Raw genomic sequence first — 22,588 nt, forward strand, 5'->3', positions numbered from 1 at the left:
GGGTCTTATAACCCTTTCGCTTCCACCGACACCCTCTGCCCCCGCTCTTTTGATTAATGAGCTCATGGATTTTCAAATAAATCTGGCAAATCAGGATAAAGAGCGGTAGATTCATCCTGTTTTGTGGGAGAATAAACTGGATGTACAATGGTTGTTGTGGTGAGTAAAACATCCCTATAAATGTAGATCTGAAACACAGGCTGATTTATGGGTTATAAACAACGTAATCAATAATTATGAGTGAATATTCCTCTAAAATAATATGTGTCTATGCATTGAATCTTTGATGTTGTTTTTGGTGGCCTCGACACCATCTGAGTTATTACAGTTTGTATAAGAAAAATACTACATAACACAGTTGTTCCTTTTCATTTTAGATGAAATCTCCAAAAATGAATACAACTTTATTTATCAAGATCAACTAAATTAGGGAGAAAACATTGAAAAAATGCAAAATGTACAAAAAAAGGATTGTCAGGCATTAATTAGTTTACATTTCTCTTAAACATGACAGGAACAGTTTTACATGACTTTCTCTCTTCCATTTTCTTACGTCATTCTGACAAACTATGAACAGCTTTTAAAGTAAAAGTCAAATTAAAAAATATTTTTTAACCAAATAACACTGACTTCAATTACAAACCTGAGCTGGAAGCAACTCTAACTAAGTTCAAAAGAAGGTAAGTGGTTATGTTTGTAATGATACAATAAGATCAACAGTGCAGGAGGAAAATAAGGTAATCATTAACGATGAGATTGTTTAGTGTTGGGATTTATAGAACAGAGAGCAAAGGTCCAAGATTCAAATGTTCTAAAGGCAACTCAGTTTCACTTGTTGCAACAACTCAAACTACTTTAATGTTATCCCAAGGTTTATGACATATAGTGCATAGTAATAAAAGATTGTCAAATGACTCCTGATGGAATAAAACATGATGGATTGTTCCTCTGACGGCTGTAGTTCTTCCCACTAACACATATTAAAAAATCATTGCTGATGCAGAAATGTCTTCTGTCTAATATTCCGGTAGGTCTACAGACAGGTTCTGCACCCGCTCCACCACGAAGAAGCAGAGCGTCCCGGTGAAGCCCAGGATGACCATCAGCAGGAGCTGCCACTTCAGCAGGATGTACCCGCTGTAGAAGAACGCCACGGCTGCAAAAACAGACTGAGAGAGGATAAAAGATATAGGATGCTTCAGTTCAGCCGACAAAATCCATGGTTTTGCTGAGTAAGTTCATTGTACCAGTTATATAACTGAACATTCATTGTTAAAGGGGCCCTATTATGCTCATTTCAGGTTCACCCTCTGTCTGAAACCAGAGCCCAGTCGGCTCTGATTGGTTAGCTGGCCGGCTCTGTTGTGATTGGTCAACCACTTTGAGATGTCCCACCCCTTAGCATATCATCGCTAGCCAATAGAAGAGCGAGTGTTACGTAGTGATGTCATTATTATTGTTACTGAAGTAAACAAAGGAGTCTAATGAAAGTGTTTCAGGCAGGAGAGAAACTCCCTCTGAAGGGAACTATGTGATTTTCGCCTTTGCAGACTATTTACATGCACAAAACCCTACATAACACACTACAGCAGGGGTGTCAAACTCAATTTCATCGCGGGCCACATTCGCATAAAGGTTGCACTCAAAAGGCCGGTTGTAACTATATAAATATATAATATATATATAAAATAATGTATTATATTACATTATTGCCCCTGAATTGGATTATTATCGGATAGGATAATAACTTAGTAATTAACTACGTCTGAAAACAGAAGTCCAGGGCAAATAATTGCAAGTCTCTTCAGTGCACATGTCACAAAACGAGATGCATTGTGGGACATGTAGTTTATGGGCAACCTGCTTCTGTAAAGTGGCATGTAACCGTATAATAAACGTATTATAATCTTTGCAAGCTCTTGCGGGGCCACATAAAATGAAGTCGCGGGCCGGATTTGGCCCCCAGGCCTTGAGTTTGAGACCCCTGCACTACAGGAAAGGGAAAACCCCAAAAAGCACAATAGGACCTCTTTAAATGCAATCAAATTAACTAATAGATAAGATAGACCTTTTGCCAATGCCATCAGTATTTGTAATTATATCTAATTTCCTGCTGTTTTTATATAAAATATTTTTAAAGTGCAACTGAAATCACTTTTTAAGTCAAAAATAATGTCAATGTGTTGATTTAATGTGTATGTATTAGTTTCTTTTACCAAAGTATTAAAATAAAAACACTACTTTATTCAAGATCTGATTGGCTGTATCAAAACAAGGTATTTTATCAGTAGTCGAATAAATGCAAAACTACGGTGGGCCATCGTAAAAGCAAGAAATTACTATTTTAATTCCCCCCTTTTGGGATCTGTGTTTTTTAGAAAATGGCGATTTACAGAGCAGATATGTATGCACTAAGAGTACAAAACTGCATTTTAATTGGAGTTAATTTCAAATTCAATTCCTATGGTTTATTTCTTGTTAGAGACCAATTTCGCAGCAAAGACAAAGGGAGGATTAGGAGGTGTGTGTGAAAGGTCTTGTTCTTTCCCTTTTTTAATGGGACTCCAGGTGAATGTATTTCATACTTGACAAAACAACACTTTAATCTAGCTTTGCTCAGCTCTGCTAACAAATCCTGGAAATTGGCGACTCGGGATTACCTGGATGAATTTGAAGATGGCAAAAGCAGGCGCGCTCTGCTCAGCATAAACACAGCCTAATATGCTGTAGAGCTGCGTGTTGAAACAACTGTCCCCGAGTCCGAGCAGGAAGCTGCACAGCAGGGCGATGGACACGCTGAGAGAGAAATATAGTTCTTATTAAAGATTGCTAAAGAGGATTGTAACTGGCCTTCCTGGCGTTCATTCTTCTTTATTGTTAAAGGGTTTGTTAGGGATTGTTTGAAGAGAGCTTGAAAAGGCTATTTATTCATAGTCAGTGTATTAGCTACAGTAAATGGTAGCTAATCAAATAAAAGAGCACCAGCACGGGAGCAAATGGTCTGCTGTGGACGTGAGCAGCAGCAAAACTACCTTCAGCCACCTTCAAAAAAGCCATCTACAAAAAATCAATATCAGTCTAAGTGTGGGCTTTATTTAGACTGCTTTAAATCACCACCAGTTAGACTCATCAACTGGAGAACTAAACTTTTATCTGTATTTTCCTCCTTTAAAAATAAATGTAATTTTTCCCCACAATCTAGTATGTTTTTTGTCTTTATGTGACCTTGGTTAGTTCAAATGTAAAAGTTGCATAATAAAACAGAGGAACTGACCTATTGAAGCCTTGCTAGATTCAAGATTCAAGGCTTTTATTGTCATGTGTACATAGCTACAGTGTAGTTATGTCAATGCAAATCTTAGATCAGCAACTTCTGTGTATTGTGAGGTGAAATGACTGTTCTTTTCAAAGAGTCTGGTAGTTTTGATAACTGCTTAAGTTTTCTGTCAGAAAGGGCTGCATGACTTTAAGGTAAAGCAGTGGAAATATATTAAATATAGCATAAAGTCAACTGAAATGGTTGTCTCTTAGGTGGCTAAAACACATTTTACTTCCTCTCCCCTTCCACAGCAGCACATTGCTTTGCTTCCTTGTTAATACCGGTTTGTGCTTTTTTCAGATGTTCTACTCTAGGTAATACACTGACTATGGATAAGTACCTCATACAACCCCACTTCAAACAATCCAAAACTGTTGGGGGAGTCACTTACCTTGGAGCTAAATACGGTTTACTTTGAGAGCTGGTATAAAAGACGACAGGGGCGTCATCTGGGATGTTGAGGAAGATCAAATAGAAGGCAACAAAATGGACGACCATTCCCAGAAACACCACAGAGGTCCGTCTGAAGCGATTGTTCTTACACAACAATCCAAACAAGCCTCCACCTGACGAGAGGGAACACATTAATGAACTCAAGACACTGTGAGTGACTTTTTAAATCACTGTAAGAGCTGCGGTAATGTTAACTTACCCACAATTTCTCCAATGCCTACCACAATCCCAGAGATCCCAATCAAGCCTTTTGCGGATTCCCCAAATTGTGCAGTCGCTCCGATACACGTCCCATACACCCCGCTGTAGAATGATAGCTCCAGGCCTGCAGAAGAAGAAACACACGCTGTAGCCGCGAGCCTTCACTGGAGGTTTGATACTTAATGCTAATACTTAGCGCATTTATCATGAGGCTTACCGCTGTATGCCATGCAGGGACTCAGGAGCAGAATAGTTTTAGTCTTCAGAAGTTGTAGCATGGTTCCTGAGCAGGGAGAGACACAATACACTGATTTGAATTGCTAATAACATATTATATACCTTTTTTATATGTGGATTGAGAGGAAATGCAGACGGTAAGGCCCCATTACCCTCTGAGAATGTGCCTTTAACACAGATAAAAGGAAATACTCCGTCTCAACAGGCCAAAAAGCCACATCTTAATGCAAGTTGAAAAACACCCAAGGGAGAATTTCAACCGGCTGTTAGGTAAATCCAGATTTTTTTTAAAAGGAAGAAATCCCACTGGGTTTGTTTTTATTTATATACAGGCCCGGATGCCCTCGCTTGACATGAATCAGTGTGCATCTTGGATAAGCCTGATACCTGTGAGGCAGATGTTCCCAAGTCTACACGCACACAAGATACAGGCAGGACAAAGAGCAATCTGATCATCCAAACAACTTGAGGCTGCACTGAAGGCGGGAGCAAGTGCTGCACAGTTTAAAGTTGACAAACAGAGATAGAATCTGAAACAAGGCAGTTTGTGTGTACACTCTTGTAATGCTAGAAGATTTGTATCCTTGACGAAAGAAGTTTTCACTTGAAAGGAAAACAAAAGTGCCTGCTAGTTTCAGAACATGAGTGGTGAAGTGTGTAAAGCTAGAGGCTGCCTGCAGTGGGTGAGAGACGGAAAATAACAAGTATTTCTGTTAGCTATTGAGGGCCTTTTTCTGTGAAATGTTGAGGGAAATGTAACACATCTACACATATGGAATAATTGCAATATCTCTTCCTTTGCATGTTTAGCCATGAAATACTATGTTGAAATACAATATCTCAACAATATTCTTTATGGACAGTCAAGGTTCCCAGGTGATGAAGACTTAAAGAGGCCCAATTATGCTTTGTTGGGTTTCCCTTTTCCTGTAGTGTGTTCTATAGGTTTTTGTGCATGTAAATGGGCTGCAAAGGCTCAAATCCCAAAGATCCCTCCAGAGGGAGTTTCTCTCCCACATACAGGCAGTATGAGAAAAATAAAGCACTTTTTAGAAATGAAAGCATGTAAACATTTCATAGTAGAGGCACAAAATACAAATATAAACGTGAACATTTGCATAATAGAGCCCCTTTTCCTCAAGTGGAAAAATAAGGTTTACACTACAATTTATCACTAATCCAACACAATACATATGGAATGAGCATTATGAATATTTGGGAATATTAGTTTATTCTGTATCCAAATAAACGCTAGTTTATATGAATAATATAACCTACTGAATTCCAATTTGGCATCCTCCACGGCAGAGTTGGCTCTTTGCTTATACCTAAAAAACAAAAAAAACATTTTATCTTTGACAAAGCTGAAATTAATCCAAACAAATCCTAAATTCAAACATTTAATTAAATGAAACACACTTTAATTGCATAATGATCTAAAATAATCCTGTAAAATCCAAATGAGTGCTAAAAGAAATGAGGCACACACACGCACGCACGCACGCACGCACACACACACACACACACACACACACACACACACACACACACACACACACACACACACTCTCTGCTAATAATCAAATACACCTGCATCCAGAGATTATATCTGTAACTGCTTATAAGGCAGACACAAGCATGCTTATTGGACACATTTTTTTTTACAAATAAGCGCTAACTAGATTTCTATCCACTAATCTTGGTGTCAAATTTTGCAAAAGCACATTTTCTAAATTGTCCTACACAAACCCTTGCATTTGGGCTTCTTTTTGGCCATTAACTTCCACATTACTTTAAGTCTCCAGCTACACATTTCACTTATTATTTCATCCCATATTTTGAGTCGAACCTTCAAGCCATAAATATTTAAATATTCTTGAGGGCTGTGCCTGGAGAATCTGTACTCTCTCAAACAGGAAGTATCCGTCCCTGCTGCCCCACATCTGCCTGATTGCACCCCACTCGTATAAAGTGTGATGATTAGGCTTTGCTCTGTCAAAATTGCAATGATGTGCAGGAAAATCACATTTCTGTGAAGGACAAGGGGGATTTAAAACTCCTGCAGAACTGCATTTGAAAGTCATGTAGAAAACCCTTGCAAAATTCAACACGGGTTATTTAAAAATATCATTTTAAGGTGTTATAATTATAGTTAAACATGGTCAACTGAACAAAAGGTGAATTCACTTCTTTGTCATTTTTACATGTTGTATAAAACACAGTGGACTATTATTCATCACTTGAGGTTTGTACCCTTTTGTCCTTTTGCACGAGTGGTACTGACATTTTTATATAATCTGAGTGATTTGGACCAGAGAGAAAAAGGTGTTATTATCTAAAGGATATTCTTTACATAGTGCGAGGTGAGAGCAGCGACTGGCCTTCCTCTTCAGAGAGCAGCTCCTCTGCGTGATGGCTCTTCCTCAGCACCAGGAAGCTGAGTGTGCCGAGCACCGAGGTGACCAGCAGGGACACGAAGATGTTTTTCCTGCTGCTGTCTGGGAGAGGAAGATTAAAACAAAGCGCTTAATTAAAACACACAAGATATATTTACAACATTAAGCTCTGAGCATATTTACAATAACAAACACCCATATATAATCCTCTTGGTATTTGCTTCCATCATCATGCTAGATATTACTATTATAGTCACAGACAGGACTTACTGAAGTTCTAACCTACCTGATATCTCTGTTTTTCCATTCCAGTCAAAATAAATGTAGAGATTGCCAAACAGCATGCTGTAAATAAGATCAAATATGAGTAAATCAAATCAAATCAAATCAAGATTTATTTATATAGCACATTTAAAAGTGATTTTTGATCGAGCCAAAGTGCTGTACATGTAATAAAAACACATTACTACAATCACAATAAAAGACAATAAATTACAACAAATATATATTAAAAAAAAAAAAAAAAAACACAGGGAAATGTCAGGAGTCGTGCTCCGCTCTAACTAGAAGGCCAGAGAGAAGAAGTGTGTTTTTAGTGTAGATTTAAAAACCCCTAGGGTCTGGGCCGACCTCACATGGAGGGGCAGAGTGTTCCAGAGCCTGGGGCCAGCTGCTGCGAAGGCTCGGTGCCCTCGGGTTTTGAGCCTGGTCTTGGGCACTACCAGCAGCAGCTGGTCAGCAGACCTTAAAGCTCTTGTTGGGGTGTAGCGCTGGAGCAGTTCAGTTATATAGGCCGGAGCCAGCCCATTTAGTGCTTTAAAAACAAATAAAAGGATTTTAAAATCAATTCTGAACCGAACTGGAAGCCAGTGTAGTGAGGCCAGAATTGGGGTGATGTGGTCACGCTTTTTGTGGCCAGTCAGCAAACGTGCAGCTGCGTTTTTTGCTGAGTAAATAACAGACGTCGAAGAAGTAGCACAAAAAGTTGTAATTCTGCCTTTTGATGCATCTTTGGAGGTGCAGTACATGCACACAGCACACACAGTGACATTTGACCTCTGCATTTAACCCATCCTAGTACTATGAGCAGAGGGCAGCTATTGTACAGCTCCCGGGAAAACATGTTCAAACTATTTGGGTAAATTGACAAACAATTCCACCTCAAGGTCAATGTTTAGCTGTTCTGAAGCTTTCAACTGTAATACATGATCATTATCAGCAGACAGAATTTGCTCCGCAACATGGAATTATAGATTTAGATTTTATCTCGAGCACTTTAAATGGGCCCTATTACGCTCATTTTCAGGTTCATATTTGTATGTTGTGCCTCTACTGTGACATGTCTCCATGATTTAATGTTCAAAAAGCTCTTTATTTTTCTCATACTGCCTGTGCTGCAGCACCTCTTTTCACCCTCTGTCTGAAACCAGAGCCCAGTCTGCTCTGATTGGTTAGCTGGCCGGCTCTGTTGTGATTGGTCAACAGCTTAGAGATGTCCAGCCCCTTAGCCTATCACATACAATGTGTTAGCCAATAGAAGCGCGAGTGTTACATATGATGTCATTATGTTATGGAGTAAACAAAGGAGTCCAATGGAGGTGTTTCAGGCAGGGGGGGGAGAGTGGGAGAGAAACTCCCTCTGGCACGAACTTTCGGATTTCAGCCTTTGCAGACCATTTACATGCACAAAAAACTATATTACGCACTTCAGAAAAGGGAAACCCCAAAAGCATAACAGGGCCCCTTTAGGGCTGAAGATCATGTGATATGTTGGAAGATCCAGCTGCTACAATGACTACAGCTAAAGAATTACACACAAAAAAACATTTGGAAAGTAATGCCCTGTGCAATTTGTTGTGAATCAAACCCTCTAGTGAAAGAGTACGTGTTGACCTTTAATTAAAGTATTTGCATTAAGTTTAATTAAAAGATACACAGGCTTATATCGTATATTCTGAATTGTTATTTGAGAAATCATGCTTGAGAGACAGAAAAGCCAACAAGGAGAACTGAAACTCTTTTTCAGTTTCCGTTTTTCTAGTATGCTTCTGCAGTTTTCTTTTTTTACAACATTTTTTAATTACATAACACTTTAACAAAAAATATGGAGATGAGCAATTAGTGTTTCCCAAAGCCTCTGCAAGCTATAACAGGAGTTTTTCATTATAACATAACAGTAAGTGCATTCTACAAGCAGTGAGAAACGATTTCATGAGTTTACTGTGGCAGGGATCATCACTGCAGAGCCAGATTAGCAGGGCCCTCCTGTGAGCTTTGGAGCAGGTGACAGCCAATGTAATTATTAGACTAATTCAATTTGCATATTTAAACAAATACATGTTAGTTGGTCAAGCCAGTGTACAAGAGCAGTGGGCTGAATACAAGAGATGAACAGGCCAACACTAACCTGCAGAACTCTGTTTAAAGAGCTTTGGGTGTTTTTACATTTTGCAGAAAACAAATGACTCACTGACAGATCAGCCAATTTTTTGCATGATTCTTTTTGTGTATATGTATTTAAAAATTGGGCATACAGTAATATCCTGTCGGGCTACAAATACAGGCCTGACAGTATTTTGGCTGCTGCAGTGTAACTCTGTCTTTGATCAAATGGAATAGTTGCATTAAAGAGAAATGGGGGGAAAATCAAGGTGTTATGTAATGATGATGGAAGAAATAACAATGCTAGCTATTGTATTTGCTACTGTGGGTTGGTTTAGGAAGCAAATAAGCAGGAGGATTTTTAGATTCACAAATAGAAAAAATGTATATTTATTTCCCTAAAGGATGTGGTCAAATGTTTTTAAGAGATTCACATAGTGTTATCTAAATATTAAAGGGGCTCTATTATCCTTTTTGGGGTTTTCCCTTCACTGTAGTATGTTGTATAGGTTTTAGTGCATGTAAATGGTCTCCAAAGGCTAAAATCCCCAAGTTCCCTCCAGAGGGAGTTTCTCTTCGACACACTTCCCCCCTGCCTAAAACGCTTCCATTGTAGTCCTTTGTTTACTTCTTTAACCAAGTGACATCACTATGTAACACTCGCGCTTCTATTGGCTACCGCTCTTACTCAATTTACGTGATAGGCTAAGGGGCGGGACATCTGTAAGAGGTTGAGGAATCACAACAGAGCAGGCCAGCTAACCAATTAACACAAAAGAAAGACCTTTTTGAACATTAAAGCATGAAAACATGTCACAGTAGAGGCACAACATACAAATATGAACATGAAAACGAGCATAACAGGGCCCCTTGAAAACATATCGTGTGTACCAGTGGATAGAGTGAAAGACTGGAGTGTATCTGTGTCAGTATCTGCGTACCTGCACTGTAGGAGAGCCCAAAACACTCCTGTGTTCCTGTTGATGGTGGAGGCCTCTGAGTTCTCCACCAGGAAGTGTCCTTGAGCCGTCCACAGCACTTTAGGAAAGAGAGTGAGAGAGGTCATAAGAGGGAAAAATGTAACCAGTCAGTTAATTGCCCACCCGATGTGACAAATTATCTTTCTGTGTTGGTAAGTAATGCCTCACAGTAGCCCTGGGACATGATACAAATTCATCACACTGCAATGATTTGAGGCTGCATTAGAAACAGCCCTGAATCATTTTTCTTCATTTTTCCAGTAAATGCTCAGCAGAGGGCTGCTTTCTCTGTATTTTCATTAATATCTGCGAGCAAGCTCAAAGTGCTGCATAATATTTACAAAAACAGCTCCTAACCCATTTAAGGTTCTAATTTGGGAAAGACTGTTTATGCGCATCTACCCATCCCAGTCCTGATAATCCCTGTATGCATGATCAAACACTATTGAAACACAGAAAATAAGATTGAATAGGCTGAAAACCAACAGGAACAAAGTTGTACTATTGATGTTTACATATTTTTACATGGGATCTGATCCTATGTGCCCAAACCAAAAAAAATGCTAAACCGATTTCAGCATTCAAATAACCTGAAAGATAAAGCTAACACAATTTGACTTTCAATCACTATCAATTTTTGATATATTTCTTTGTCTTATATGTTTGTCTATGGATTTCACCTCAGCTCTGTGGAGTAGTGATGAAAATGTTTCACTATTTTCTGGCATTTTATAGACAAAATGGTGAATTAAAACAACAATCATCAATGGAATGACAAAAATCCAGGCACACTGGTATATTAGAGTAAAAGAGACAGATGTTAACACCCATATTAATTGATCTTTCTTGACATTATAAGCCAGGTTTCAGGTGAGCATTGTAAGTTATGGAATAATTAAAAATAGACAAATCTCTTTGTCTTAACGGAATTTCTATAATTTTCTTTTAACGTTTGCTAATCAGAATTTTAAGTTATAAACTGAATGCTGCTGCAAACATTAAAAAAGTTACAGTCATATGTTCAACATAATTTCCTATCTGTGGTAGGGGAACTTACTGGCTGCTCCTATGCCGATCAGCACGGAGGTCAGGTAGAAGGACCATGTTGAAGGGATGATGAACACAGCAATGTACCCACTGCACAGAAAGCATGCAGAACAGCAATGAGCAGCATGTTTCAGCATCTTTGCAACATCCTGTATTACAATAACAATGTTTACCTGTAAAGTAGGCCACTCAGAAACATAGTACATTTTGGTCCAATTACAGCAACAACTGTTGGTGCAAGTAAATTGGCGAACGAAAAGACTCCATAGATGATTCCAAGACTGCGGGGGAAGCAAAGATAATTATTATTTACAATGTGCTTGTTTATGAAAATGTGTTTATTCCATTTGTTTTAATAATGTTTCCATGCTAAATGTACCATACATGTATAAAGACATCTATGTTACACAAAACACAAGATTTAAAGCAGTGCTTTTCCATGATTTTTTGTGGTGAATCTCAGTTTTACACATCTGTCGTTAATGGCACTAATCGATTAGTCGATAAAAGAGAATGTGCCTACCTGTGGTACCCACTCCCAGTGAAAGTGTTGTTCTGCAGGCTTTTCACTACAGTTTGCTAAAAAAGAAAATTAAAATAAAAACATTAAAACACAGGGTTAGATTGGACAAAATAGGTCATGATTGTGTCATTAAGTCACCCATCCGGTTTGATAATTTCACTGACAATTGATGGAAATTAGAAACACGAGTTGCGCATGACAAACAGCTTTTGCACCGTAATGCGCATTATTAGACATCTCTGCCGTTGTAATAACAATGTTACCACCAAAAACAAATGCATAAATGTCATGTTTTTATTTTAACTCTTTGGAAAAAAATATATCCAAACAACAATCGAATAGATTTGTTTCCGTATGCTGCAATACTTTTGTAAAATTAAGTTATCTTCAAAATTAAGTTATCTTCAAGTTTTGTATGTGTCCCTGAAGGACAGGGTTTGCTGCAGGGTTTTGTGAAAAGTAGATGCAACAAAAACACTTACAATATAAAAAAAAGCAGGTTTAGATGTGTAGAAACTCAGTAATAAAGTTTGACTTACTTCAACATTCCCACAGGTGGTGAAGGCGGTAAAAATGAACAGAAATCCCAACCCCAGAATCACAACGTTGAAAGTCCTCCTGTCTGCCATGGTGTGTTCTCCTACTCCTTTTGATACATGTTCAATTTATTGCCGCGTCCACTGTTATAACGTCTCTTCAATTGAACTAGGAAAGACTCCCATACGGATTTTTCAAGGATAAATGCATGGTAACAAAGTCACGACACTATAATTGACTTTTCTAACGCTATAGTGAACGTTTAATGCGCGGAAGGCAGGAAAAAGGGCAGTTTCGCGGGGTGGAGTGACACAGGCAGCAACAGAGCAGCACTGTTATACAACCACTTCCCTTCTATCATGCTAAGTACGCATGACAACTTGTGACTTTAATTACATGAGATTGTTGGCTGTCTTCCTTGTTCCTCTCCAGCTTCGTCATTTATATCTTTCCTCACTCTCTCCTGCTTCCTCTTCTTCTCCTTCTGCTGCGGTTTGTGGTCATTTACACTCATTTAGCTTTGCTGCCTTCCAGAGGAGACCAGGAGGAATAATCTCCCATGGAAAGCAAAATAGTTTAACAATGAAGACATTTTATTTTATATATTTTATATAATTTTGAGGATTTTTTACTTTGTCATTTTGGTGTTTCCTCTCCAGATAAAACATTAGCCTCTCACTAAGCAAAATAAAGTTTGTAGACTGAGTTCATCAGGCTGATACCTCTGTAGGCCTATATAAAAAAAAGAAATAATAATAATTCACAAATACTTTTCAAATGTTCCCCGAGTGTTGCTTTATTGATAGCCATTGAAATATAACTTTAAGTGAGATACCCAGTAAGGTCTTCATCGACACACAATATCTATGATAATTATAAATATGTTGTCTCCTTGCAAAATTAAATGTATTATATCCCTCACACACACTGTCCCACATTTACAAGCTATATTTATTGGGCCAAATCGCCTTTATAAAATGCAAACAATGTGGGGGACAAAGTAAGAAGTTGAGAACTAGTTTTGTCATCTGACCTCAATGGATCACTGCATATGGCCCCTGCCCTGTATAATCTTTCATTTACCCCAAATTAAAAAAGTATGAGCTATAGTGAAAAGCATTCTGAAAGTCAATAGAACTTTCATGTACAATTTGTTTGTTTCATCGTATTTGTTGAAGAACCAACCAACCTTAAAACGTCCAAATAAAGTCCAAGACAAGTCAGAGTCAAGACCGAGTCCAGAGCATATTGAGACCCTAAAGAACAAGCAAGAATGTCTTTCCAGTGCTCATCCTCTGCTCTTCTGCATAACGCGTGCACAGTTTGGACCACAGTTCATTTGTGTTAATTGCAAAAATGAGGATGACAGAGCAGTTGTAACAAACATAGAAAGGTTAAAAGTAGATTACCTGCCCATACGAACTAATTTGTGATGAGTCCAAAACTACATAAAAGTAGACTCCTTCTTGGTTTTTATTTGTATCTAATTGTTAATAATTATTTTAATGTAGCAAGAAGATAAGCGGTCAGGGAATAAAGCCATAGGCAGTTACTGTCATTAAGGGGTTACATAGTATTAAGCCCGAGTCTAGATAGATTTTTTACACACAGTGATCTGGTAGTCTACATCTTTCTCAATTAGATCCATACGGTTTGCAAACTCAATTAATTTATTAAAAACTTAGAGTTGAAAGAAGTCACAAGTTTGTAGGCAGTCGTGTAACAAGTTTAAACCACAGCTCACGATGTATGATTATTATTCAGGAGACATATCTGTCCATTAGCTATTCATAACAGATTCCTTTAGAAAGGCAATCATTGATTCCTCATGCTTGTTCACAAAATCATCTTAAGAGGCTCTTGAGGGAACATCTTCCACTTCTTTTAAATAATCATCAAAAGCAGCTCTTCAGCTTTTGAAATGTCCATAAAGATAAATGTCTCTGCTCTTGAACATAAACCAAATTGACGATTTGAAATTTGGTGAAGGTTAAAGAAAAACGTAGGATGTACACAGATGAGTATGAGTTTCGGTGACGTCATGTAGCCCTACATATTTGAAGGAGTAAAATAAGTATTTGCAAGCTGCAACATTAAATTCTGAAATATGAAGGTATTTCTAATTAAATTCTGAAATACATACAGTTCCTACATGATGAAGAGAATCTTAAAACAATGGTGAATGCAATGATCATGAAAGAGCAATTAGGTAATGCATGAAATGTACAATTAGTTGCATCAAAAAGAGTTTTAAAAAATGTGTTAGAAGTTGTTTCAAGATATAAGGGAGGAGATAAGAAGTTACTTAATCTTTTCAATTGTCACATTTTCTTCCACAATTTTCAGATTTGTGCAATGCGAGGTGTTAAGAGTGCATATTATGTATATAAATAGGCAAGGAAAAGGGGAACAGTTTCCCAAATAATTGTAATATCATTAGACGGTAGCCCACTATGGAATATGAAACAGAGAAATAAAGTAAGGGATTTGTATAATATCCATTAGCATGTGAGATAAATGGGTTTGTGTCAACGCTACATTTAATTTAGTCCTAGTTGGGATGTTTCATATAATCCAATAGTAGGCGATAATGCATAATTTTACATCCATTGTGAAGAAAGAAGAAAACCTGAACCAATAGCCGTTGAGGAAAGTGCCACCTCTCGGTCTGCTCTGGCTGCCATAACAACAAAGAGGTTCAGCAGAGCAAGAGGATTACCTGCCACTTACTGCCATGTATGCCAAAAAATCAGTATGCAGCTAAATTACAGAGTTCGCTTTTTCAATTATCATAGTGAAAATCTTTGTGTTATGCCAGGTTGAATTGATGTTAATATATAAATTGGAGACGTTATTTGATTAGTCATAAAAGCAACTGCTTCTGTCAAAGATTAACTTTATTTGCTGTTAGTTTCGAGTGCGCATGCGCATCCATTCTGCTCTCCTGTCCACCGGCTAACTGAAACTACATGTTTTAAGGTTGTAACGGTGGGTAAAGCTATACTTGCTATTTCATCTTAAAACATTTGTTGTTTTTCTTCTGTTTACAATATTGTCACACGTTAAGGCGAGCTTGAACACGACTTTGATTGTAGTTTGCTTCCTGAATATCAGAACTCATCCTGCTCTCCGTACTCTCTTTGCCTCAACCTACAACAGATTGTACACAATCATCATGGCGACCCAGGATGGTGGGTATTGAGAAAATGCAGCAGAATTTCCTTCATATCTTTACACTGAGACTGAACAATGTTAATGGAATAGTGCATGTTTGTAAATGACATGTTCATAAATAACGTTATTAATGTTGTGTGACGTACATTTACGTATCTCCGTAACGTTTTTCTTGAAATGTTCAGTAGTGTTGTAGCTAGCTAACGTTTACGATCGCTAACAGCAGTCACATTTAGCTTGATTTGTGGAGGTCCAAAGTTAACGTTTGGGGATTTAACCAGTTTAAGGTTTACAGTTGGTTAACTGAACTAAAATAGCTGGTTAAATATGGTTTGTTCATGAATGGTAAGGACGAAGTAAACAACAAACAGTTTGTTACGTTAACGTTACGAGTTCTGTAACCGGTAAGGCCAACCGTCAACATCCAGTGTTTTGTTCGATCAAGAATCATGTCAGCTTACATTCTGCCTTTATTTATCCCCTCACACAACTCTCAAGTAAGAATGGATGCCTAGATGGAAAAAATACGCGATGGAAACATCTAGAAAAACTACGAGAGGGGGGCAGAATAAGCGAAACGAGACTTGTTTACACACTTTAAAGTAAAACTGTTGACTCATAGTAATACACACTTAGGCTAATTATTGCATGGGAGTATGGGGAAGTGTTATTTTTTCTTTAAAATAAAAAATTATTGTAAACAAACTAATTATATTACCAACTACTACAAGAACCAACTAACCCACTTTTAATTAAACCAAATGCTGTCAAATTAAGAGTCTTGATGGATTTTAAAATGGTACAGACCATTTATGAATTCCCAAATGTACAGACGGGAAATATGATATTATAGTGATGTGATTTGGAAATATAAAAACTAAGCTCGGTTTCCCCCAACGTTTTTTTGGTGAGTGAAAGTGAAACCTTTCAGTTAGGCCTTTGTTAAGCTGGATTTCCCCAATACTCATATATTGTTCTTGTAAAGACTTCATGTAATATACGCTGTTTAAATGTAATTATTGTATTATTATATTGACACATATGAATAATGACTATCTTTGTTTTAAGTAGTAGGACATGCCAGATGTGTTATTCTGAATGTCTTTGAATCGTTGTGGGGTTTTATACCCTTGAGAATGTAACCGTTACACTGAATGTCCTTTAATGGATCCCAATCAATGTTTTCATACTCTTCCAGGAGGTGAAGAAGTCATAATGGAAACTGAGGCGAAGCCAAAAGGAGCCGAAGCCCTCGGAGAGGATGCTGAAAAAGGTGAAACAGAATCTACGTCTCACCCAGTTGCAGGTGACGCCACAACTCAGGACTCTAATATTAGCAATGGGGACGACACAGACGACGAGCGGGAGAAAGTGGACTTGAAGATCATCTGGAACAAGAATAAATATGATCTGAAAATTCCTATTGACAACACAGGAGCCCAACTGAAAGAAAAGATCCACTCACTCACTGGTAAGAACACACAGGAGATCACCTTCATTTGAATGGCTTTTAATAGTTGTTGTTAGTGTTTAGCAAAACTTACAAAATGCTCTTTGTTGTCTTCCTAGGTCTTCCACCTGCAATGCAGAAAGTGATGTACAAAGGATTGCTTCCAGAGGACAAGACGCTACGTGAAATAAAGGTCACAAATGGTGCAAAAATAATGGTGGTAGGATCTACTATGAATGATGTATTAGCTGTGAATACACCCAAAGAGGTCATCCAGCAGGAGGTTAAAGCTGAAGAAGAAAAGAAAGAGCCTTTATGCAGGCAAAAGGTAAGATGACTGGCATTTCTGCTAAATGAAGTAAAGAGATGTATGGAGTGTTGGGATACTAAACTGGTGATGTTATTGCAGCAACACAGGAAAGTTTTGGACAAAGGTAAACCAGAGGACATAATGCCATCTATTAAAGGAACAAAGGTGAGAGAAGATGAAGGGATGCCTTGTATTGACTGCCAAGCTGTTCAAAGCTGAATGTCGACTAACTGCATTTTCTTCTAACAGGAACGATTACCAACAGTGCCTTTAGCCGGTATGTATAACAAGTCCGGAGGAAAAGTCCGACTCACTTTCAAACTGGAGCAGGATCAGTTGTGGATCGGAACAAAGGGTGAGAGTACAGCCAGCCTCATTTTGTTCTAAATTCACCACAACACAAATACTGTGATAATTAAAACCTCTCTATCTTTTTCTGTGTTTACATCAACAGAGAGAACCGAGAAGGTCCCAATGGGCTCCATTAAACACGTAGTGTCTGAACCCATCGAAGGCCATGAGGATTATTACATGATAGTAAGTGTTGTTGCTGCACGCATTACAGAATTATCTGTATCATTAACAGCTGTAATGCCAAATGCTCTAAAAAGTATGCAAGTGTGCCTATTGGCCACTTAATCAAGCAAAAGGAATAAGGTAAAAAGATTCAAGACTCAAAGCTTTATTGTCATATGCACATTAGCTACAGTCTAGTTGTAAAACAATCTCAGGTCTCAGGCTCTTCCTACAGTGATGCCTACACTATACTTAAAGAAGCCCTATAATGCTTTTTGGGGGATTCCTTTTCCAATATTGTGTTATATAGGTTTTTAGCAAAGGCTAACATCCCAAAGTTCATGCCAAAGGGGGGTTTCTTTCCCCCCCCCCTGCCTGAAATGCCTCCATTTGAATCCTTTCCCATAACATAGTGACTTCACTATGTAGCACAAGTGCTTCTATTTGCTAGCGCTACTTTTTTGGCTCAGATTTGCTCAGGGGCGGGTTATTTCCGACACATCTCTAAGCGGTTGACCAATAAAAACAGTGCTGCAACCAGCTAACCAATCAGAGCAGACGGGCTCTGGTTTCAGAGAGAGGGTGATAAGAGGCAGTATGAGAAAAATAAAGACCTTTTTGAACATAGAAGCATGTAAACATGTCACAGTAGAGGCACAACATATGAATATGGACCTGAACATGAGCACAAAAGGGCCATAAAATAGGAACATAAAAGAGGGAATATTACACTACTTCAAAGTTAACATTACAACTGTTAAATATTAACAGGTTAACAGCCAAAGATCAGATTGTGTTATGTGTTTAGTAGAGTTTATTGGTATATCGTGGGATATACTATCAAGATAGGTTTTGTCTTAGATTTATTGTATTGTAATATTGCATAGGTTCTGTCTTTTTATTTAAAATGCAGTTTTCTTGCCGTTTTACTCAGACACATTCTGGTATTCTAATGTTCGTATTGCCCAGCCCTAGTTCAGTTGTGTGAGTCTATGAGCTGTGACGGTGCAGGTGGAGCTGTGGCCTGAAGTCACTGCAGTGAGCATCACAGTGACGGGTCATCCTTTGCTGTTTGGGCTCTGCAGTGGAGCGGGAAATGTCAGCGCTTTCTCTCCATTAACCTTTCTGTCTGAAGCCACTCGTGTTCTTCTTTGTCAGTGAAATGGAAGTCCCAGAACAAGTAGAACTTAATTGAATTCAGTCGTCTCATGGAGATCAAGATTTATTTTGAAGACAACAAAATAAAGTGGCATTTATCAAATGAATATAAAGTTTGGCAGAGAGAAGGTCTTCATTATCCTTTTGGCAGAATGACAGATGTGTTTTTTTTTTTAACTTGATGTTATGATTAATGGGAAGTAAATTAGACCAGAAAAGCAATCTGATTAATTTGAAAGTAGGACAAACTGGTGGGAATTTGATGGCGGTTGGCCAAAAGTGCAATTAAGCAAAAGATGCTGATCATGAAATTCAGCATCTAAGCTGTAAAATAAAAGTTAGCTAATTTCCAAATGTCCTAGTTGTTCAGGTCTACTACAATCACCTAATTTTGTATGCAAAAATGGCTGGTTTTCAGCCTCTTAATGATGGATATACTGTTTTCCCTGATTCATGTCATTTTTAACTGAATGTTTTTGATTTTGTAGTGACAAAACACGAAATGTGGGATGAATAATGCAAATAATTCTTAATGTAGGTCAGAAAAGGTCAGATGTATTGTATGGATGGAAGAGAGAGTATAATACACTGCAGTCTTTAAACGTTGATTTATTTATAAACATGCTTATGTTGCCAACTGTAAATCATGTCAGTCCAGCTGACATTATAAATGGTTCATTCTCAATTAACACATTTAAAATGGTTTGTTTGTAGAATATGTGAATTTGTATAATCACTTTGTTCCTCTACTTTTATAGGCTTTTCAGTTGGGTCCAACAGAAGCGTCTCAATACTGGGTCTACTGGGTGCCTGCACAGTTTGTCGATGCAATCAAAGACACAGTCCTTGGAAAATGGCAGTATTTCTAATGTGCCTCTTTTGTTGAACTGGGATTGAGAGGAGGAGCCAATGAAAAATGAAACTGGAGTCAACAGTGCGACTGAAGGAACTTCTTGGAATACATTTGAAGGAAACGGACGGATGCCTGTGGACTAATCATATTGTTTTTAGGTTAAAAGTGCACTATGTGGCAGCATAACATTTCTCAGCCCTGTTGATCTTTCAGGGGTTTCAGCAAATCCAAGGGAAAATGATGAAACAATTGTACAGAAATTGCTAACACTTTTCTTCAGTTATTCTTAAAGAAATAAAACTTATTTAACGAAATGAATGCACCTGGTCATTATTGTTGTCTGTGTTGTATCCGTCCAAACGTTATCTAGAACCAAAGATCAAAGTATCTCAGCATTAGTCATCCTTTTAAAATGGTAGCTCACTAATGGCAAAATCAAAATAGGTAACTGTTCATATATTTCTTAACACATTGAGTTTGACAAAAATAAAGACCATACTTATCTTATAAAATAAAAGCATTAAGGTCAAAATCCAAAAGGTAGCATGGTTGCAAATCTTATTAATGATTGTGTTTCATGACAAAAACTAAACACTTCCACAATCTATGTACAATCTCTTTTAATTATCTTAAAAATATGAATTATTAAATATTTGTTATTAATATAAAAAACATCTTACCTTTTGTTCCAAACAACACACAAACATTAAGACCTGTGAGTTTAATAAATGAATATAACTAAACTGTCAGAAACTGATGTAATGCTTTTAATCTGAAGGACACCAGACAGGAAATTGTGTTGATTCTTTTTCAAAAACACGCCCACAACTTCCGGCATAACCCCCTTATGGCGGGACGCGGGTAATGCAAACTTGTCCAGGCTTGTACCACCGTTTAACGACAGTAGCAGTCGGTAATGAACAACACGTTGAAAACAACCGTCGATAGGAAACGCCCCCCGCCGGTCAAGGTGCTGTCCGGTCAGCTGAGGACGGCAGTGAGCCGGCCGGCCGACAGCGGGGAGGGTTATGTGATCAGGCCGGGCAGGGGTCGCTCTCTGCAGGTGTCTCTGGTGTGGATGCAGGGGACGGTCCTGGAGGTGCAGCTGGACAGAAACACCCTGCTGTTGATGGATGAGACCGGGACCTTTGCGGTGCAAGGGGTCAACAACATCCCCAAAGGGAAGCCGTGTCTGTCCCAAGGTGATAACATTATTTATTTTAAAAAAGTAAAACAGAGTCCAGTTGTTTGTTAAGAACAAAATAGCTGTTCTGCATCCTATACAATGACATTTTTCTGACAACACTATTGATATGACATGACATATTTATCGTATTATGACTTTTTTTTTATGTCGTACAATGACATTTTTTAGGAATGTATTATGTGCCATACTATTATGACACTTTATGGCCTACTATACTTAGGTTTTTGATGTTGTATTATACTATGACTTTTGGCATATGACATTTTCTTTGACATACTGGATTATAGTCTTTTATGACATACAATTTTATGCTTTTAACGTCATCTGTATGTCATACTAGGTGTGTGTTATAGCTTGTAGTTAATACAAATATTACTATGTAAATAAACCTTCCATTGAATCAGTAACTCAATTAATTGTATTGTGCTATTTCTCCCTCAATATAGAGTACATGTACATTAAATACATCTATAAGGCTGTACGTTTTTATTAGATAATGAACTCTTAAAATGTATGAACATTCTCTTTAAAAGTAATTAAATTGCATACACCCCATTGAAACATTACTGTAGGTTGTTACCTTTCACCACTGCTAATTCTGCATGGTTTGTATATGACTATTTTCTGTTCATATTTGTCAATTGACCAATCATTCAATCCATTTCATTCCTGGTTAATTTACATGAAAGTCTTCCACAACCTTTTCTGTGAATTGCTCACTGAGTGCCTTCAGCTGGAACATTAATTACAGCACATGAACATCCCTCCCTGTATCACCTTCCTCTTTTCCCTTGAATATTTCCCCACTAAACAAAGAACCACCTGCTGCTGTTTTACAGGCAAATATGTCATGGTGATGGGTGTCATCCAGGCCGTCTCCCCGGAGCCAGTCATCCGTGCGGTGAAGATGGCAGACCTCTCTGCGCTTGCCACGCTCCACAGGCGGATGTGGAAGCTGGAGGTGGAGGATCTGCAGCAGGTGTTGGCCTGAATGCAGAGCTAATGGTGGCAGGAAGCCCTCGTCCTGTCATGGCTGTCCAGATGGGTGTGCAGCATTCAAGTCATTTTTGACAGTTGGAACAAAATACATCATTGGACTAAACAGCAGATTATACTCTGTCAGGCTTCTGATTGAGGTATGATGCAAGAGTGACAAAGACAGGAGAAAACAGACTCCTATTAATGCTTACAGTGGTTATGCTGTGAAGTGGGACCAAAAATGGAGCTTGATGTTGAATCTACCTTTAAAACATTACCCAATTTGGATGCATCTTGTATTGTTAACTTATTTTAGGATATGTCTTGTCATTAATTACCAGCATCTTCTTTGTAATAATTTTTTGGTTTATATTTACAATAGAAAAAGGCTGGAAGAAAGTTGTACAAATGTTAAATAAAGATGAGTCATATTTCCAAGTACTCTGCCTTGTTTTCTCTACTAGAATCTGGATGCATTAGGATTAACTAATGACGAATTCATAATAATTCTAACGCATTAATGTTATCCAAGTTATTTTATGCCTGTAGAAAAGTACATTCACTCGGGTAAAATTGTAGGAACTGAACTTGATTATATTTACATTTAATAGTGCTGTATGATTACACTTTAGAGGGAAATGTAGTTTGTACTTCACTAATATTTGAAAGCTTTAGTTACTTTACCAAGATGAGCTTATAAAATATGAACTCTTAAAACAGCTTTAAAGTAAAAAGCTGCTTATAAGTTATTGCATCAGTAAGAAAATGACACAATGTCGTAGAATACCACTCACTGATTAAGTAACTAAGGATTTCAATACAAGCTTTTACTGGTAATAAAATATATATATACACTTCTGCCCACCA

At 37.9% G+C, this 22,588-nt stretch overlaps 3 protein-coding genes across 4 annotated transcripts; 2 read left to right on the top strand and 1 right to left on the bottom strand.

Moving 5' to 3' along the window:
• Positions 1–361: 361 nt before the first annotated feature.
• Positions 362–12,545, bottom strand: LOC117492074 (UNC93-like protein MFSD11). Its single transcript, XM_034142227.1, has 13 exons — positions 12,078–12,545; positions 11,539–11,594; positions 11,189–11,296; positions 11,026–11,105; positions 9,930–10,026; positions 6,893–6,951; positions 6,564–6,708; positions 5,489–5,538; positions 4,191–4,256; positions 3,972–4,097; positions 3,711–3,885; positions 2,661–2,796; positions 362–1,169 (listed from the first exon to the last, which is right to left on the bottom strand). The coding sequence occupies exons 1-13, from the start codon at positions 12,165–12,167 to the stop codon at positions 1,017–1,019; spliced, it is 1,341 nt and encodes a 446-aa protein (XP_033998118.1). The 5' UTR covers positions 12,168–12,545; the 3' UTR covers positions 362–1,016.
• Positions 12,546–14,971: 2,426 nt separating this feature from the next.
• ubfd1 (ubiquitin family domain containing 1) lies at positions 14,972–19,854 on the top strand. Of its 2 annotated transcripts, XM_034142231.1 has the most exons (8): positions 15,021–15,063; positions 15,190–15,266; positions 16,448–16,720; positions 16,819–17,027; positions 17,109–17,174; positions 17,259–17,364; positions 17,464–17,546; positions 19,442–19,854. In XM_034142231.1, exons 2-8 carry the CDS (start codon positions 15,251–15,253, stop codon positions 19,550–19,552), a joined length of 864 nt encoding a protein of 287 aa, XP_033998122.1. In that variant the 5' UTR covers positions 15,021–15,063; positions 15,190–15,250; the 3' UTR covers positions 19,553–19,854. The 2 variants fall into 2 exon arrangements, with proteins under 2 accessions (XP_033998123.1, XP_033998122.1); XM_034142232.1 differs by lacking the exon at positions 15,190–15,266 and having other exon boundaries at positions 14,972–15,063.
• A 517-nt stretch (positions 19,855–20,371) lies between these two features.
• rmi2 (RecQ mediated genome instability 2) lies at positions 20,372–22,162 on the top strand. Its single transcript, XM_034142233.1, has 2 exons — positions 20,372–20,738; positions 21,583–22,162. The coding sequence occupies exons 1-2, from the start codon at positions 20,453–20,455 to the stop codon at positions 21,732–21,734; spliced, it is 438 nt and encodes a 145-aa protein (XP_033998124.1). The 5' UTR covers positions 20,372–20,452; the 3' UTR covers positions 21,735–22,162.
• The last annotated feature ends 426 nt before the right edge of the window (positions 22,163–22,588 follow it).

Source organism: Trematomus bernacchii, unplaced genomic scaffold, assembly GCF_902827165.1.
Source record: "Trematomus bernacchii unplaced genomic scaffold, fTreBer1.1, whole genome shotgun sequence".
NCBI lineage: Eukaryota > Metazoa > Chordata > Actinopteri > Perciformes > Nototheniidae > Trematomus > Trematomus bernacchii.

What these genes read in the sequence shown, in the direction of transcription:
- rmi2 (XM_034142233.1), top strand. Translation starts at nt 20,453, where the DNA reads ATGAACAACACGTTGAAAACAACCGTCGATAGGAAACGCCCCCCGCCG. An exon ending in GAAGCCGTGTCTGTCCCAAG is followed by an intron (nt 20,739 to 21,582) that starts GTGATAACATTA and finishes GCTGTTTTACAG; the next exon opens with GCAAATATGTCATGGTGATG.
- LOC117492074 (XM_034142227.1), bottom strand. Translation starts at nt 12,167, where the DNA reads ATGGCAGACAGGAGGACTTTCAACGTTGTGATTCTGGGGTTGGGATTT. An exon ending in GGATGCCAAATTGGAATTCA is followed by an intron (nt 4,257 to 5,488) that starts GTAGGTTATATT and finishes CTCCCTGCTCAG; the next exon opens with GAACCATGCTACAACTTCTG. An exon ending in AGGCATTGGAGAAATTGTGG is followed by an intron (nt 3,886 to 3,971) that starts GTAAGTTAACAT and finishes CCCTCTCGTCAG; the next exon opens with GTGGAGGCTTGTTTGGATTG.
- ubfd1 (XM_034142231.1), top strand. An exon ending in AGCCTTTATGCAGGCAAAAG is followed by an intron (nt 17,028 to 17,108) that starts GTAAGATGACTG and finishes ATGTTATTGCAG; the next exon opens with CAACACAGGAAAGTTTTGGA. An exon ending in CATCTATTAAAGGAACAAAG is followed by an intron (nt 17,175 to 17,258) that starts GTGAGAGAAGAT and finishes TTCTTCTAACAG; the next exon opens with GAACGATTACCAACAGTGCC.